Source organism: Phyllobates terribilis, unplaced genomic scaffold (genome assembly GCF_046119375.1).
Source record: "Phyllobates terribilis strain yellow unplaced genomic scaffold, ASM4611937v1 Scaffold_9__5_contigs__length_417890890, whole genome shotgun sequence".
In the NCBI taxonomy this organism is placed as follows: Eukaryota; Metazoa; Chordata; class Amphibia; order Anura; family Dendrobatidae; genus Phyllobates; species Phyllobates terribilis.
In genome coordinates, this window is record NW_027362769.1 from 379,684,393 (window position 1) to 379,700,957 (window position 16,565).

Genomic DNA, 16,565 nt, shown 5'->3' on the forward strand with positions numbered 1-16,565 from the left:
ATGCTTCCCTCTGCAGACAAGCTTTTTGGAGATGGAAATGTCATTCTCCAGCAGGACTTGGCCCCTGTCCACACGGCCAAAAGTACCAATACCTGGTTTACACACAACAGTATCACTGTGCTTGATTGGCAGCAAACTCGCCTGACCTTAACCCCATAGAGGATCTATTATAGAGAATCTATGGGGTATTGTCAAGAGGAAGATGAGAGACCCCAGACCCAACAATGCAGACGAGCTGAAGGCGGCTATCAAAGCCACCTGGGCTCCATAACACCTCAGCAGGGCCACAGGCTGATCCCTCCATGCCACATTGCCGCATTGATGCAGTAATTGATGCACAAGGAGCCGACCAAGTATTGAGGGCATTTACTGAACAGACATTTCAGTAGGACAACATGTCGGATTTTAAAACATTTTTCAAGCTGTTGTTATAAAGTATTCTAATTTACTGAGATAATGACTTCTGTGTTTTCATTGGCTGTAAGCCATAATCATCAACAGTAACAGAAATAACACGTGAAAGAGATCCCTCTGTGTGTAGTGACTCTATATAATAGATCCCTCTGTGTGTAGTGACTCTATATAATAGATCCCTCTGTGTGTAGTGACTCTATATAATAGATCCCTCTGTGTGTAGTGACTATATAATAGATCACTCTGTGTGTAATGACTATATAATAGATCCCTCTGTGTGTAGTGACTCTATATAATAGATCACTCTGTGTGTAATGACTATATAATAGATCCCTCTGTGTGTAGTGACTCTATATAATAGATCACTCTATGTGTAATGACTCTATATAATAGATCCCTCTGTGTGTAATGACTCTATATAATAGATCCCTCTGTGTGTAGTGACTCTATATAATAGATCCCTCTGTGTGTAGTGACTCTATATAATAGATCCCTCTGTGTGTAGTGACTCTATATAATAGATCCCTCTGTGTGTAGTGACTCTATATAATAGATCACTCTGTGTGTAATGACTATATAATAGATCCCTCTGTGTGTAGTGACTCTATATAATAGATCACTCTGTGTGTAATGACTATATAATAGATCCCTCTGTGTGTAGTGACTCTATATAATAGATCACTCTATGTGTAATGACTCTATATAATAGATCCCTCTGTGTGTAATGACTCTATATAATAGATCCCTCTGTGTTTAGTGACTCTATATAATAGATCCCTCTGTGTGTAGTGACTCTATATAATAGATCCCTCTGTGTGTAGTGACTCTATATAATAGATCCCTCTGTGTGTAGTGACTCTATATAATAGATCCCTCTGTGTGTAGTGACTCTATATAATAGATCACTCTGTGTGTAATGACTATATAATAGATCCCTCTGTGTGTAGTGACTCTATATAATAGATCACTCTGTGTGTAATGACTATATAATAGATCCCTCTGTGTGTAGTGACTCTATATAATAGATCACTCTATGTGTAATGACTCTATATAATAGATCCCTCTGTGTGTAATGACTCTATATAATAGATCCCTCTGTGTGTAGTGACTCTATATAATAGATCCCTCTGTGTGTAGTGACTCTATATAATAGATCCCTCTGTGTGTAGTGACTCTATATAATAGATCACTCTGTGTGTAATGACTATATAATAGATCCCTCTGTGTGTAGTGACTCTATATAATAGATCACTCTATGTGTAATGACTCTTTATAATAGATCCCTCTGTGTGTAGTGACTCTATATAATAGATCCCTCTGTGTGTAGTGACTCTATATAATAGATCCCTCTGTGTGTAGTGACTCTATATAATAGATCCCTCTGCGTGTAATGACTCTATATAATAGATCACTCTGTGTGTAATGACTCTATATAATAGATCCCTCTGTGTGTAGTGACTCTATATAATAGATCCCTCTGTGTGTAATGACTCTATATAATAGATCCCTCTGTGTGTAATGACTATATAATAGATCCCTCTGTGTAGTGACTCTATATAATAGATCCCTCTGTCTGTAATGACTCTATATAATAGATCCCTCTGTCTGTAATGAATCTATATAATAGATCCCTCTGCGTGTAATGACTCTATATAATAGATCACTCTGTGTGTAATGACTCTATATAATAGATCCCTCTGTGTGTAGTGACTCTATATAATAGATCCCTCTGTGTGTAATGACTATATAATAGATCCCTCTGTGTGTAATGACTCTATATAATAGATCCCTCTGTGTGTAGTGACTCTATATAATAGATCCCTCTGTGTGTAGTGACTCTATATAATAGATCCCTCTGTGTGTAGTGACTATATAATAGATCACTCTGTGTGTAATGACTATATAATAGATCCCTCTGTGTGTAGTGACTCTATATAATAGATCACTCTGTGTGTAATGACTATATAATAGATCCCTCTGTGTGTAGTGACTCTATATAATAGATCACTCTATGTGTAATGACTCTATATAATAGATCCCTCTGTGTGTAATGACTCTATATAATAGATCCCTCTGTGTGTAGTGACTCTATATAATAGATCCCTCTGTGTGTAGTGACTCTATATAATAGATCCCTCTGTGTGTAGTGACTCTATATAATAGATCCCTCTGTGTGTAGTGACTCTATATAATAGATCACTCTGTGTGTAATGACTATATAATAGATCCCTCTGTGTGTAGTGACTCTATATAATAGATCACTCTGTGTGTAATGACTATATAATAGATCCCTCTGTGTGTAGTGACTCTATATAATAGATCACTCTATGTGTAATGACTCTATATAATAGATCCCTCTGTGTGTAATGACTCTATATAATAGATCCCTCTGTGTGTAATGACTCTATATAATAGATCCCTCTGTGTGTAGTGACTCTATATAATAGATCCCTCTGTGTGTAGTGACTCTATATAATAGATCCCTCTGTGTGTAGTGACTCTATATAATAGATCACTCTGTGTGTAATGACTATATAATAGATCCCTCTGTGTGTAGTGACTCTATATAATAGATCACTCTGTGTGTAATGACTATATAATAGATCCCTCTGTGTGTAGTGACTCTATATAATAGATCACTCTATGTGTAATGACTCTATATAATAGATCCCTCTGTGTGTAATGACTCTATATAATAGATCCCTCTGTGTGTAGTGACTCTATATAATAGATCCCTCTGTGTGTAGTGACTCTATATAATAGATCCCTCTGTGTGTAGTGACTCTATATAATAGATCACTCTGTGTGTAATGACTATATAATAGATCCCTCTGTGTGTAGTGACTCTATATAATAGATCACTCTGTGTGTAATGACTCTTTATAATAGATCCCTCTGTGTGTAGTGACTCTATATAATAGATCCCTCTGTGTGTAGTGACTCTATATAATAGATCCCTCTGTGTGTAGTGACTCTATATAATAGATCCCTCTGCGTGTAATGACTCTATATAATAGATCACTCTGTGTGTAATGACTCTATATAATAGATCCCTCTGTGTGTAGTGACTCTATATAATAGATCCCTCTGTGTGTAATGACTCTATATAATAGATCCCTCTGTGTGTAATGACTATATAATAGATCCCTCTGTGTAGTGACTCTATATAATAGATCCCTCTGTCTGTAATGACTCTATATAATAGATCCCTCTGTCTGTAATGAATCTATATAATAGATCCCTCTGCGTGTAATGACTCTATATAATAGATCACTCTGTGTGTAATGACTCTATATAATAGATCCCTCTGTGTGTAGTGACTCTATATAATAGATCCCTCTGTGTGTAATGACTATATAATAGATCCCTCTGTGTGTAATGACTCTATATAATAGATCCCTCTGTGTGTAGTGACTCTATATAATAGATCCCTCTGTGTGTAGTGACTCTATATAATATAGGAGCTTCACTTTTTGTATTGAAGAACTGAAATTAACTTCTTGATGATATTCTAATTTTATGAGATGCACCTGTATAACAAATACATGCACCCCCGATCGCCCTGAGCATGTGCATGGGGAGTCAGCAGCCGATGTGTTCGGCCACCTCTAGGCGTTTTCAGATTATCTGCGTTTTCCTGTGTATACGGATATTTGCAGGGTTCCTGACGCCCCGGCTGCTGCACTGTGTACTATGGGTGTATTACCGTCTAATCGAGATGCATTAACCGTGTAAGTGCTGTAGCCTGACCGTGACTCCTATGTGCACGCTGTTACCAGGAGACCTGCTCTATAGTTCTGACTGCAATGACGTCTGCAGAACCATAAAGGAAGAGGCGACCGCCCCGGCCAGGAATGTAAAGCTCGGGGTTAGGATGGGCAGAGACCGCTGTGACTTTGTCCGGAAATTCCCTGGTAATGGAGGCGACTCAGGTTGCACAATATTGTCTGGTGCCGGATCATTGGATGTTTCCGGATTATCAGATGAAAGTCTCGTTGTAGACAGTCGGACCTCTTGTTACCCCCCCCCCCCATCTTTGCTGGAAGTCACATGATTGGGTGTAGCCCTTACCAGAAACTGAGATGTGTGCGGTAGGGGGGCTACATATGTGGCGGATGACATCACCGACATTCCACACCTGGATGATGGCGAGGGGGCTCACACCTGGCCATGCTGACCGCAGTTTGGGTGGGTGGTGAAGTTCCATCTGGCTGCCAGTGATCAGCGATTCTCTTGCTTGGGGGAGGAGCGCAGTAAAAGTTTCTGTTAAAGTTGATAACTTTTTTTTTGAACTGTGATTGCTGACGTCACTGGGCTCATCTGCTCCAGGGCTGTGATTTCTAATAAACTTTAATTATCCCTCCTGATGGATGCGGACCGTACCGGATAATAATAAATGCCTGTCACCCAGTTCTCTCTGATATTATTAGTGAGATCTGGAGGTTTCGAAATGACTTAAAGGGGTTGGTCCCATCTTCATAGATGGATATTGTCGGGTAGAGCTTGTAAATACAAGCACTTGTGCAATTTACTGCTTATTAAAATTTGCAGCCGTTCTTGAGATATTAACATTTTTCTTTACCTGGTTGCCTAGGAAATCGACCACCGCTGCCTGTATAGCTTTTAAGCATTGCGATGAAGCTGGCTGGAATTAGGAGGTAACGGCGCGCTTCAGCTTCAAAGCAGCGCGTATAAGCTCAATAGAAAAGCGCCTGTAAGAACTGCACATGTACTATTGTCTAGCAGCGGTGGTCGGTCTCCAAGGCAACGAGCTGTAAACAAAATAAGTGTTAATATTTCAAGAACGGCTGAAAATTTTGATAAGCAGCAAATTGCAGAAGTGCTTGTTTTTACAAGCTCTATCCAACAATATCCATTTATAAAAAAAAAAAGGGGAAGAGCCCTTTAAAAAGGAGGATTTAATTAATTTATTTTTACAAATACTTGCTTAAAACAAAATCTCAGCCCGTATCTGCCTGGTGACATCACATCCTTGTGGTCATGTGATGTAGTCGCAATAAGGAAAATAAAGGTGATAATAAGGTAAAGGGAAGAAAACATGTCTGCTATGTTCATATTGGACCTGGGCTGCAATACCAGATACAACCTATGCATGGTGCTGTTTTTCGAACAGAAAAAAAACCTCAGCCAAGTCCAAAATTGATGTATCCAGAGTCCAGGTGCTGAGACCCCCACAAGTTGCAATGCTGCCCCCTTCATTTATGATCACCTCTGATCAGCTTAAAGAGGTTTTCCAGGGTTAGATTAAGAAAGGCGGCCTTTTTCCAAAAAAAAAAAAACAGCGCCACCCTGACTACAGGTTACGTCTGTAATTGCAGTTCTGCACCATTCACTTCAATGGAGCTAAACTATAATACCACACACAGCCTGTAGGCAGCGGTAGTGCTTGCTGTTTTAGGACAAATGAGCCATATTTTTCTAATCCTGGAAACTCCCTTGCAGCCCTTCCTGAAATCGACTGGTATGGCAGTAAATAGAACAAGCGATCACAGGTTCGAGGCCCCTAAGGAGCTAAAAAAGTAAAGCAAAAAAAATTAATAAAATATATATATATATAAAAAAAAAAAGCTAAAATTCTAATAGAAAACAAAACACGAATTAAATATCTGGTATTGCTGAGTCCATAAAAATTATTTAACCAGAATGATAATTATTAAACTTAATAATTAAAATGCCAGAATTGCCCACTAAAATGCAATAAGAAACAATCAAAACTGTACCAATAAAAAGTCACTCACCCCACAAAAACATTACATGGTACAGGAAAACTTAAAGTGGGGGCTCAAAAACAAAATTTGGCTGCTTTGGGGAAGGGTTAAAGAGCTCGGATCCCGCTGCTTTCCAGACTGAGTTTATGAGAATGGACTCCTTTAACCGCGTGACAACTTATTTTCAGGGACATAAATAAGCCCATTGCAGTTGTCAGTTCCCTCCTTTCTGGATTCGGAATGTTTTTTTTGTCTTTTCTGTGCATTGACGTCAGTAATGAAAAACATTTCAGTATAAAGGAGGTTGGCTGGAAGCCGGTGAGATCCAAGATCAACAGTGAGAATGAGTCCAAATGTGCCCAGACGGAGAACAGGAGCAGGATAGGAGCCGTAAGGTCAGGGCCACCAGCTGCTGATGGGGCAGAGCCTTGTTTGTGTGTTAGGCCCCAGCCGGCTAATCCTTCGGTACACACAGATTATTTTCTTTTTTTTTTAACTTCCTATGTGTGCAAACAGGGAAATGCAGGCTCAGCGGCCTAGAGAGGGAAGTCTCACAGTGGATTAGGAGATTTCGAGGGGATTTCTACCCGAAACAAAATGATATTCTAATGTTAGGAAATGAACAGTTAGAGCAGTAGCCAAAATTTCATAATCATATCTGTTTTACTTAAAGAGATATTGGCATTTTCCTGTTTAGTCGCGGAGGCGGCCATTTTAATAAACGAAACAGGAAGTGAAATTTTATTAGTCGTCTCTTTTGAATCAACCTCTCGTAAACTGAAACTAGTTCATCATTTTATCTCTTTGTACCCTCAGTAATAAAGTGACAGTTTTCAGAGAAGTGAAATGTATGATAAAGACCAACATGGCTGCACTTCCTGTTTTTACTTTTATTAAAATGGCTGCTATGACACAATAGAAAAAAAATGCCAGTATCTCTGAAAGTAAATCAGATATAATTACCAGACTTTGGCTAGCGCTTTAACTAATGATCTACTAATAAGTAGTCTGCTTTACTTTTTGGGTGGAGATCGCCTTTAAGAGACCTATTTAAAGGGGTGTTCCCAAAATTACATCTTATCACCTCTCCAAGCTTCCGTGGAACTGACAACAGGCAATTTAAACTTTTGGAATGTCTGATTGGCTTCATGGGCAGCACAGCTAATATAATTGTTAATTATTGGGCATATCTGTATTTTAGGTAATGACTGCAAAATCCAATGTACTGCAGCCAAGTAAAGTAGGAAGATAACTCCCATTATTCTTATCATCTGTTCCCTTCTAGTCTGATATCAAAGCAAAATTGTATTGACATGTAATGTTGGAAGCACGCCCAGTTTCCACAGCGCGGGATAAAGACTGTACAAAGCAGCCCTAACAATGATTGGCAGGTATAGGCGGCTGAAATGAGGTGTCTAAGAAGAGCATTTCCACCAAAATCTCCTGTAAATATCAATCTCCCCTTGAAATGGTTCTGACCAGACCCCACGGGACCACTCCTTTTTGGTAGGGTTTTTTTAACACCTTGCTGCAATACCTAAGATGACCAGGGTGGCGCTGTTTTCTGCAGAGAAAAACAGACCTTATTCATCTTATTTAAAAGGGGCAATAACATTGACCCCCACAATCCCCAAAACTGAGGGACAAGATCCCTTTCTCTATTATTCTGCACAGTAGCTCTGCAGGGAACTGCTCCATTCATTATGTGGATTGGCGGGGAAGGGGGTCATGGCAGCCGGACCACCATTCATTAGGAAGGGATAACTTGATCACTTTCTATTGCCTTAAAGGTGTAGTCCCACAAACAAAGGATCAGTAATAAATCTATGATAGCTGGGACTCCCCTTCCCCAAATCACAAAAAAAGGAGTCCGAAATCTCCCATGTGAATAGAGAGGGGGAGGACATGTACGACCAGAGTGGGGGTCATGCATATGGGGATTTTTAGACCCCGTTCTCTTGATCAGTGGTGGTCTTAACGGTTGAGTCCCCCTTTGTAAAATGAGCAGTCGTCTGCATGCATGCCCTTTGCGTTATTCACAGTTTATGGCGACTTTTAGACCCCATTCTTATGATAGATGCAAAAAAAAAAAATGCCTAAAATATTTAAAGAAAAAAAAACTTTTCTGATGACACCTTCCCTTTAAATAAAATCCCCGGGGATTGTCAGCAGCTCAGGGTGACGTCTCCTCACATAAAATAATGATATGCTGGGCGGGGACGCCGCTTCCCGTTCTCACCCCGGCTGAGCATTAATTAAACTTTTGGCGGATTGTTCTGTGTTCTGCGCTGGGCGTGTGAGAAAATGACACCGATGAAAGATATGGTGTGAAGTAGGCTAGGAGAGAAACCCGAAACCGCTCCCCCTGCGCGGCAGCACGGCCCGCCGTGATGTCTACGGTGGAGGATTTCTTCTACAGTTGGTTTATCCTCGCTGTGCATTGTGGGAGGTCACATGTCTGACGACGAGTGAAGACAAACTGCTGTCTGTTTCCAAGGGCGACCAGTAGAATTTTGAAAGTCTCTCTGGATGTAACTGGAGAAACGACGTAACAGGATAGGGTTAATGCCGCGGAGCGTCTCCTGGTGAGCCGTCATCATGGCTAATGGTAACGTACACTGTGTCATTGTGCACTGTCAAAACACACAACTTAGCTGTGCAAACAATGGCGGGACACAAGGACGTTCCTGTTCCTCACGATAGACGAAACACATCAGATTAGATTGTCCCATAAACAGCACAACCAAAGGGGTCTGACCACTGGGACGTAGGTCCAAAGTCCCCTGTGTGAACGGAGCAATACTGAGCATGTGCAACCACAGCTCATTTTACTGTCTGTTGCACATGCTCAGTACCTCTCTGTTAACGTAAGGGACTTTGGAACCCCCATTTTCGGGATCAGTGTGGGGGTCTCAGCAGTCGGCGATCAAATGGTTATCATCCACTTCAAGATAGGTGATAAATGTTTCTTACAGAACAACCCCTTTAAGGAAAGTGGCCAACTTTGGTGTTTAAGGCACACTTGTTTTTTTTTTTTCCATCTGGGGACATGACGACTTTTCTTTTCTTACTTTTAAAAGGAATTAAAATGGTAATTGTGCCATTTATTTTGGTTTTCAGCTTTTGATAAATCTATTTTTATTGCATGGGCCATCACGATTTTGGGGATACCATAACTGGGTGTATAATAATTGTAATGGAGACCATATTAATTGTCTCATTTAAAGGGTTTGTCCAGGACTCGTTCAAGGGTCAAACCATCTTCGAGGACATGATCTGACACCAGGAAGGGCCCCACTCCCCTCTTTGTGCCATTTTTATACCCAACATGTAATGACCATGGACTAGAAAGCTGTTATTCTGAAAGCATCATCTGATTCTAACCTTACCCTCTCCCCCTTCAGGTTATTGCTGTGGTCATGGACATCTTCACTGATGTGGACATATTTAAGGATCTGCTTGAGTCGGGATTCAAGAGGAAGGTCTCGGTGTACATCATTCTCAGTGAGACTGAAGTGAAGTATTTCCTACAGATGTGTGAGAAGGCTCAAATGCACAGAGGTCACCTCAAGGTAAGACTAGAAGGCTATCACATTTTGGGTCAGTCACATTTCTTTGTGGACCTTAGAGGGTACCCTAAAGGGGCCCATTCACATTCAATAGTTGTTTGTTTCCCTCCCCAACATCACACACACGCACATGGTTGGTGGATGCATATCTCACTTAATATTAAAAGGATCAGTTGTTGAAATTCATCCTTCCCCTGATGTCTTCTGTCGTGAGTTAGCACCCCATGGCGGTCCCCTTCAGGTCTGAATTTGTATGGGGGCCCTTAAACAGTTTTATCATGGATGGAGAGGCAGTGTACTGTACAAAACTTCCTGCTACTACTTCAGTCCCTTGAAATATTAGTTAGTTGACTACCTACCCTAGACTGATACATTGTAACAAACTATCAGCGCAGATGAGAGATTTCTGCTGATGTGTTTATCTGAGACAACTGTCATTTTATCAAACCCTCAGCTGGGAGACGTACCAAGGGAGGAAAAGCTGGACGTCGCACTTTCATTTGCTGGCGGCAAGCAGAGATCTTGACAAAAAGGGAGAAATTGATGCACAAACTATATTGGAAAGTTGCCGAACTTGGGAAAGTCCCTCAATAAGAGAAGAGCCCCTGTAGTTTCTATTGTGAAGGGCCCACATCACCACGGATATGGGTGGGAACAGGAGTTTAGACCACCCTACTGAGGAGAAGGGTAGGGGCCCTATTGTCCCAGAATTGAGGACTATGATGTCTTGGTCCTGCCCTCACGGTGCAGGTCATGTAGTATAAAGTAAGGACGTGTAGGATGTTCTGATTTGTGCAATATGTCATCAGGCGATATAGTACACGTGTCTACACGCCGCCAGATTCCTACTTTAGGGGGCCACCTGTCCGGTACACTGACTTCTGCTGCTCCTACGCGTGAGGTGTCTTCTGAGCACCCATGGGTGCCTCCCTGCCTGCGAGGCATGCTTGTGAGGACATGATAGAAATAACGCTTGGCCTATTTCTGTAGATATAGGGGGAGTCAGGCACTTTGCTGCGGGGGTCCATGCTCTCCTTTCTGCTGGGGGGTGATATAAAGGGTTTGCAGTCGTGGACAGCACTGACGAGACACGGATGGTAATGGTGGTAATTAGCCACGAGAAAAGTGACACTTCAATGGGATGAAACGATGGAGTGATTGTACAATGATGGGGGTGATGTCAGATGCTGGAGATGCACTTGAGAAGGGTGGGGAGAGGGCTAAACGCACTTGAATGGAGCCTCAGGAGCCCCCCACGCCTGCAGTGTCATGGCCGCTTTGTTTTGCTGGTCAACGGGGGTGGTGACAGCTTGGCTGACGGCTATTCCACGGGACCCTCCACACACTAGCATGGCGGGCCTAGTAGAATGTAGTGAGACTGTTTTCAAAAGGATCAGACATGCTGAAAGCGAACATGCCCAATCCTTTGGAAGAAAAATGGCCCCTTTTTCATTGCACCTCTCCCTTGTCAAGAGCAATGTGAAAGCAAACAGCCAGATGGCGGCTCCTCCTTTAATATGACAGGAATGAAGGTGTCCCCATTTTCACCTTCGCTCGTTGCAGCAAGAGAACGACTTGTATCTGTCCCCAGGGTGGATCGCGAGATGAAATAGTAAACCTCTTCTTTTTTGGTTAATGGCTCGGAATCTGGGATCGCAGGGGGACACCTTGCGTAGAGGCGGCGTAGTCACCCCAAGGACTGCCACCCAGCTTTTCCACCCTCTGGAATGGCCCCTAATAGCACCGCCAGATGGTACGCAGATATGTCTATGTCCAGGAGGCAGGGAGCGGGCTGTGCAATGCATACAATGCAGGTCAGGGGAGGGGGGGATTTCGTCATATTGGGGGGGGGGGGCACATTCCCACAGACCGGTCCACAATGCGGTTTTGTTCTCTGAAGTGATACATTCTGTCTGTGTCTGGGAAGCTATTATCAGGTGATGCGTAAGCGTGCTGCCTTATCGCGGGGAGCATTCCCACCCGCGGCTGCAGAGATCCAGGGTGGAGGAGGTCTCCTGTTTTACCCCCACATGGTGCAAACTTGTATCGAAAGGGTTAATGCATCTTCACCCCTTACAGACTCGTTTTTTCCTCCCTTTATTGCAAAAACCAACACTTTATTTTTCCGTCCCCACAGACGTACCAGGGCTTGTTTTTTTGCGGGACGAGCTGTAGCTTTAAATTATGCCATTTACAGTGTAATGTACTGAAAAACAAGAAAAAAAACAAGTGGGATGAAATGGTAGAAAAAAAAGACTAATCTCCTTCGTTGATTTTTGGGTTTCATTTTTAGAGCTATTTATAGTAGTACACGACTCTCCAGATCGGTACGATTATGGCGATACCAAACGTATATAGGGTTTTTTTAATTTATTTTTTGCTTTTTTATTTTTTGTGTGTGTCTCCATTTTCGGGGATTGTGTGTGGTTTTTTTTTGTTGCTTTTAGATTTTGATGGATCGGACTTTTACAGACACAAGGCACAGTAATTTTATTTTTCATTTATTTTTGGATGAGGAAATTTTTTTTTGGTTTTTTAAATTTTTTTTTTCTAAATGTTCCTTTTTTTTTTTTTTTTTTTTGTCGCCATAGGGCGCTTGAACAACATGTTGCTTGTACTATTTTTTACAAATAGTCTTCTTTTTTTTCATGCTGCACATTACAGCTGAATTATTGGTAATTTCCTATATAGTGAAAATCCCCTTTAATTCAGTGTGGTATCCTCAGGAATTGGTCACAGGGATATTTCCCTCTTTAAGGGACATTCCAGATTTATGATAAAGTTTAATCATTGTACAATAACAAAAACAAAAAAAACTTTCCAATTTTCGTATAGACTCTGTTCTATTCTTCGCCATTTCAAGATCTCCGTTTGGGGTCAGTGAATGGATGTATAATTGTTATATCCAGAGGTTATAAAATCTGTCCTGATCAGGTCCTGCTCACACAGCTGAAGGTTTGCTGCAGTTGTATCGGGTCCTGATAAACACCAGACTATATAGGACCTCCCTGTGCGTTACTAATGATCATTTTCTTAGAATACAGCTATGCCATGGCACCAGGGGGCAGTTCTAGATCCTTTTGCATTTGCGTGTTGTTGGAAGTGATGTGGGGGACAAATATAAGTACAGTCGGTTGTGAGCAGACACCAGCAGGGGGGTTTTGTAATGGGGCTCCCTGTATATGAGAATTTCTGCCCTGATCTTGTGATCACTTCCCAGGCATGACCGTAGATGGCAGATGCCTCGATCCTGGGATCACTTCCAAGGTATGACAGTAGATGGGATCACATCTAAGGCATGACAGTAGATGGCAGATGCCTCGATCCTGGGATCACTTCCAAGGCATGACAGTAGATGGTAGATGCTTCGATCCTGGTATCACTTCCCAGACACGACAGTAGATGGCAGATACCTCGATCCTGGGATCACTTCCAAGATATGACAGTAGATGGCAGATGCCTCGATCCTGGGATCACATCTAAGGCACGACAGTAGATGGCAGATGCATCGATCCTGGGATCACTTCCAAGGCACGACAGTAGATGGCAGATGCATCAATCCTGGGATCACTTCCAAGGCACGACAGTAGATGGCAGATGCATCGATCCTGGGATCACTTCCAAGGCACGAGTGTAGATGGCAGATGCATCGATCCTGGGATCACTTCCAAGGCACGAGTGTAGATGGCAGATGCATCGATCCTGGGATCACTTCCAAGGCACGAGTGTAGATGGCAGATGCATCAATCCTGGGATCACTTCCAAGGCACGAGTGTAGATGGCAGATGCATAGATCCTGGGATCACTTCCAAGGTATGACAGATGGCAGATGCCTCGATCCTGGGATCACTTCCAAGGCATGACAGTAGATGGCAGATGCCTCGATCCTGGGATCACTTACCAGACACGACAGTAGATGGCAGATGCCTCGATCCTGGGATCACTTCCAAGGTATGACTGTAGATGGGATCACATCTAAGGCATGACAGTAGGTGGCAGATGCCTTGATCCTGGGATCATTTCCAAGGCATGACAGTAGATGGCAGATGCATCGATCCTGGGATCACTTACCAGACACTACAGTAGATGGCAGATGCCTCGATCCTGGGATCATTTCCAAGGCACGACAGTAGATGACTGATGCATCTATCCTGGGATCACTTCCAAGGCACGACAGTAGATGGCTGATGCATCTATCCTGGGACCACTTCCAAGGCACGACAGTAGATGGCTGATGCATCGTCCTGGGACCACTTCCAAGGCACGACAGTAGATGGCTGATGCATCTATCCTGGGACCACTTCCAAGGCACGACAGTAGATGGCTGATGCATCGTCCTGGGACCACTTCCAAGGCACGACAGTAGATGGCTGATGCATCGTCCTGGGATCACTTCCAAGGCACGACAGTAGATGGCTGATGCATCGATCCTGGGATCACTTCCAAGGCACGACAGTAGATGGCTGATGCATCGTCCTGGGACCACTTCCAAGGCACGACAGTAGATGGCTGATGCATCGTCCTGGGATCACTTCCAAGGCACGACAGTAGATGGCTGATGCATCGTCCTGGGACCACTTCCAAGGCACGACAGTAGATGGCTGATGCATCTATCCTGGGACCACTTCCAAGGCACGACAGTAGATGGCTGATGCATCGTCCTGGGACCACTTCCAAGGCACGACAGTAGATGGCTGATGCATCGTCCTGGGATCACTTCCAAGGCACGACAGTAGATGGCTGATGCATCTATCCTGGGATCACTTCCAAGGCACGACAGTAGATGGCTGATGCATCGTCCTGGGACCACTTCCAAGGCATGACAGTAGATGGCTGATGCATCGTCCTGGGATCACTTCCAAGGCACGATAGTAGATGGCTGATGCATCGATCCTGGGATCACTTCCAAGGCACGACAGTAGATGGCTGATGCATCGATCCTGGGATCACTTCCAAGGCACGACAGTAGATGGCTGATGCATCGATCCTGGGATCACTTCCAAGGCACGACAGTAGATGGCTGATGCATCGATCCTGGGATCACTTCCAAGGCACAACAGTAGACGGCTGATGCATCGATCCTGGGATCACTTCCAAGGCACGACAGTAGATGGCTGAAGCATCGATCCTGGGACCACTTCCAAGGCACGACAGTAGATGGCAGATGTATTAATGCTTACATCACTTACCTGGAATGACAGTAGATGGCAGATGCCCTCAACTACTGGTTTATTGCCGGTCGCACCCTTTTGTTGGCAACCTGATCAATATACCCATAAATTCCTGACTTCCTAGATAAGGTATCAGTGACCTTACAATCTATTGCAGCTTGTCATGCTACATGTCTCCTACAAGCCAGATACCATGGATGACCATTCTTTGTGATTCGTTTCCTTTTACCCTCTTGATCCACTTTCCAATATTCTCCTTAAAGGGAATCTCCACCTTTTTTATGTAAAAAAATCCAACTGATTAATTTTTTTAACATCTCCTTATAGAATTTGAAACTTCAAATCCCCCCTCCACTTCTCCATTCACAAAAGGGACTTTGGGACCCTTATTCTCCGGACCATTGGGGATGGGGTTGTCCCACAATTAATCCTTACCTATTTACAGTGTCTGATCGTTGGGGGTCCTACTAATCACAAGAACAAGGGGCTTGTGTCTCCTCTTAAATAGAGCGGCAGTCACCCACCACTTTCCGCTCAGACGCCCTTTCTTTTTTGGGACAGTCGGAGATAGGGGAGCTCTGTAATGGAGCCGCCATTATAGATACCCGGAATTAATGGATCAAGCCTGTTGAAATCCACATATGGTGTCATGGGAGGGCGCCACATTGCAGAAACCATACTGTAACTACATATCCATACCCCCTTATTAGATGAGTTGTGCCTCTGTTTTGGTTAGAGGGCGAGGAGTCCATGACATCTTGTAGGGAAACAAAAAAAATTAATAACACTCCATAGCCGGGGGGACGACACCTAATCACGCAGGGACGCTCCTGTTTCAGGTCTGGTTACATTGTTCTGATGCCATGTTTTTTACCTATTAACCCTTCGGCCGCTGTCATTTATTACAAAGCATCGGGATTGTACGGAGCAGTCACACGGCGGGTTACGGCATCCTCCCTTGTAAACAGATCTTCCCGTGTCTGATTACAACACCCGGTGGTGTCGTGCCTGTTTTCTCATGGGACCTTATTGTGTCTCGGCGTGACTCATCCCTCCTATCTGGAATGGGATAATAGGCGGAGTGGACGGGAGCGGATGTGCAGAGTATATTTAGAATGTTAATTAAACGTCTTGCTCAAATGCGGATGCGACCAACCACACGGGACCCGATCGTATCGGCCGACAATCACTCTCGAAGTTTTGCAACAAATGATCGTCTGGGATCTGTCATGGTGGAATATCTGAAACTAGATGTCTAATGTGAGCATTCGATTAGGGACAATCCATCAGCCACCTTGCGCCAGATCAGTCTGGCATGAGAACGATCCTGCGGGTGACTGATCATAATCCTATGTGTATGATCGGCTTTGGAGATAAAACTGAGGTCTGACATTAAATGCCCCCTAATGGAAATGAGGTATCCGCACCTGGCGAACCTGATTAAGTGCCAGGTACCACTTAGTCCAGATCTACTTGTACGGTAGATGACGCCATTGGAAATATGACCTGAGTGTGCACTGCATGTATGGAGCAGGCTCAGGACCTGAGCCTGCATGGTACAGCATGGGTGCCGGCTTTTTTTTGCGCAGCCATCTAAGCTGGTGCCAGTTGCAGCCGTAGATGCCTCAGTCAGTTTTGACAGCGGCGTTCAAGAAGTTGGAAATTGGGACAAGGAAATATCT

At 43.3% G+C, this 16,565-nt stretch overlaps 2 protein-coding genes across 2 annotated transcripts in view; one reads left to right on the top strand and one right to left on the bottom strand.

Annotated features, from left to right (window-relative positions):
- SLC5A10 (solute carrier family 5 member 10) overlaps positions 1–16,565 on the bottom strand; it is a 114,411-nt gene that overhangs the window by 48,268 nt on the left and 49,578 nt on the right. The window lies entirely within an intron of this gene.
- FAM83G (family with sequence similarity 83 member G) overlaps positions 1–16,565 on the top strand; it is a 32,712-nt gene that overhangs the window by 6,267 nt on the left and 9,880 nt on the right. The window contains exon 2 of the mRNA XM_073648456.1: positions 9,548–9,715. Within this exon, the coding sequence (XP_073504557.1) occupies positions 9,548–9,715 (168 nt within the window). The remainder of the gene's footprint in view (positions 1–9,547; positions 9,716–16,565) is intronic.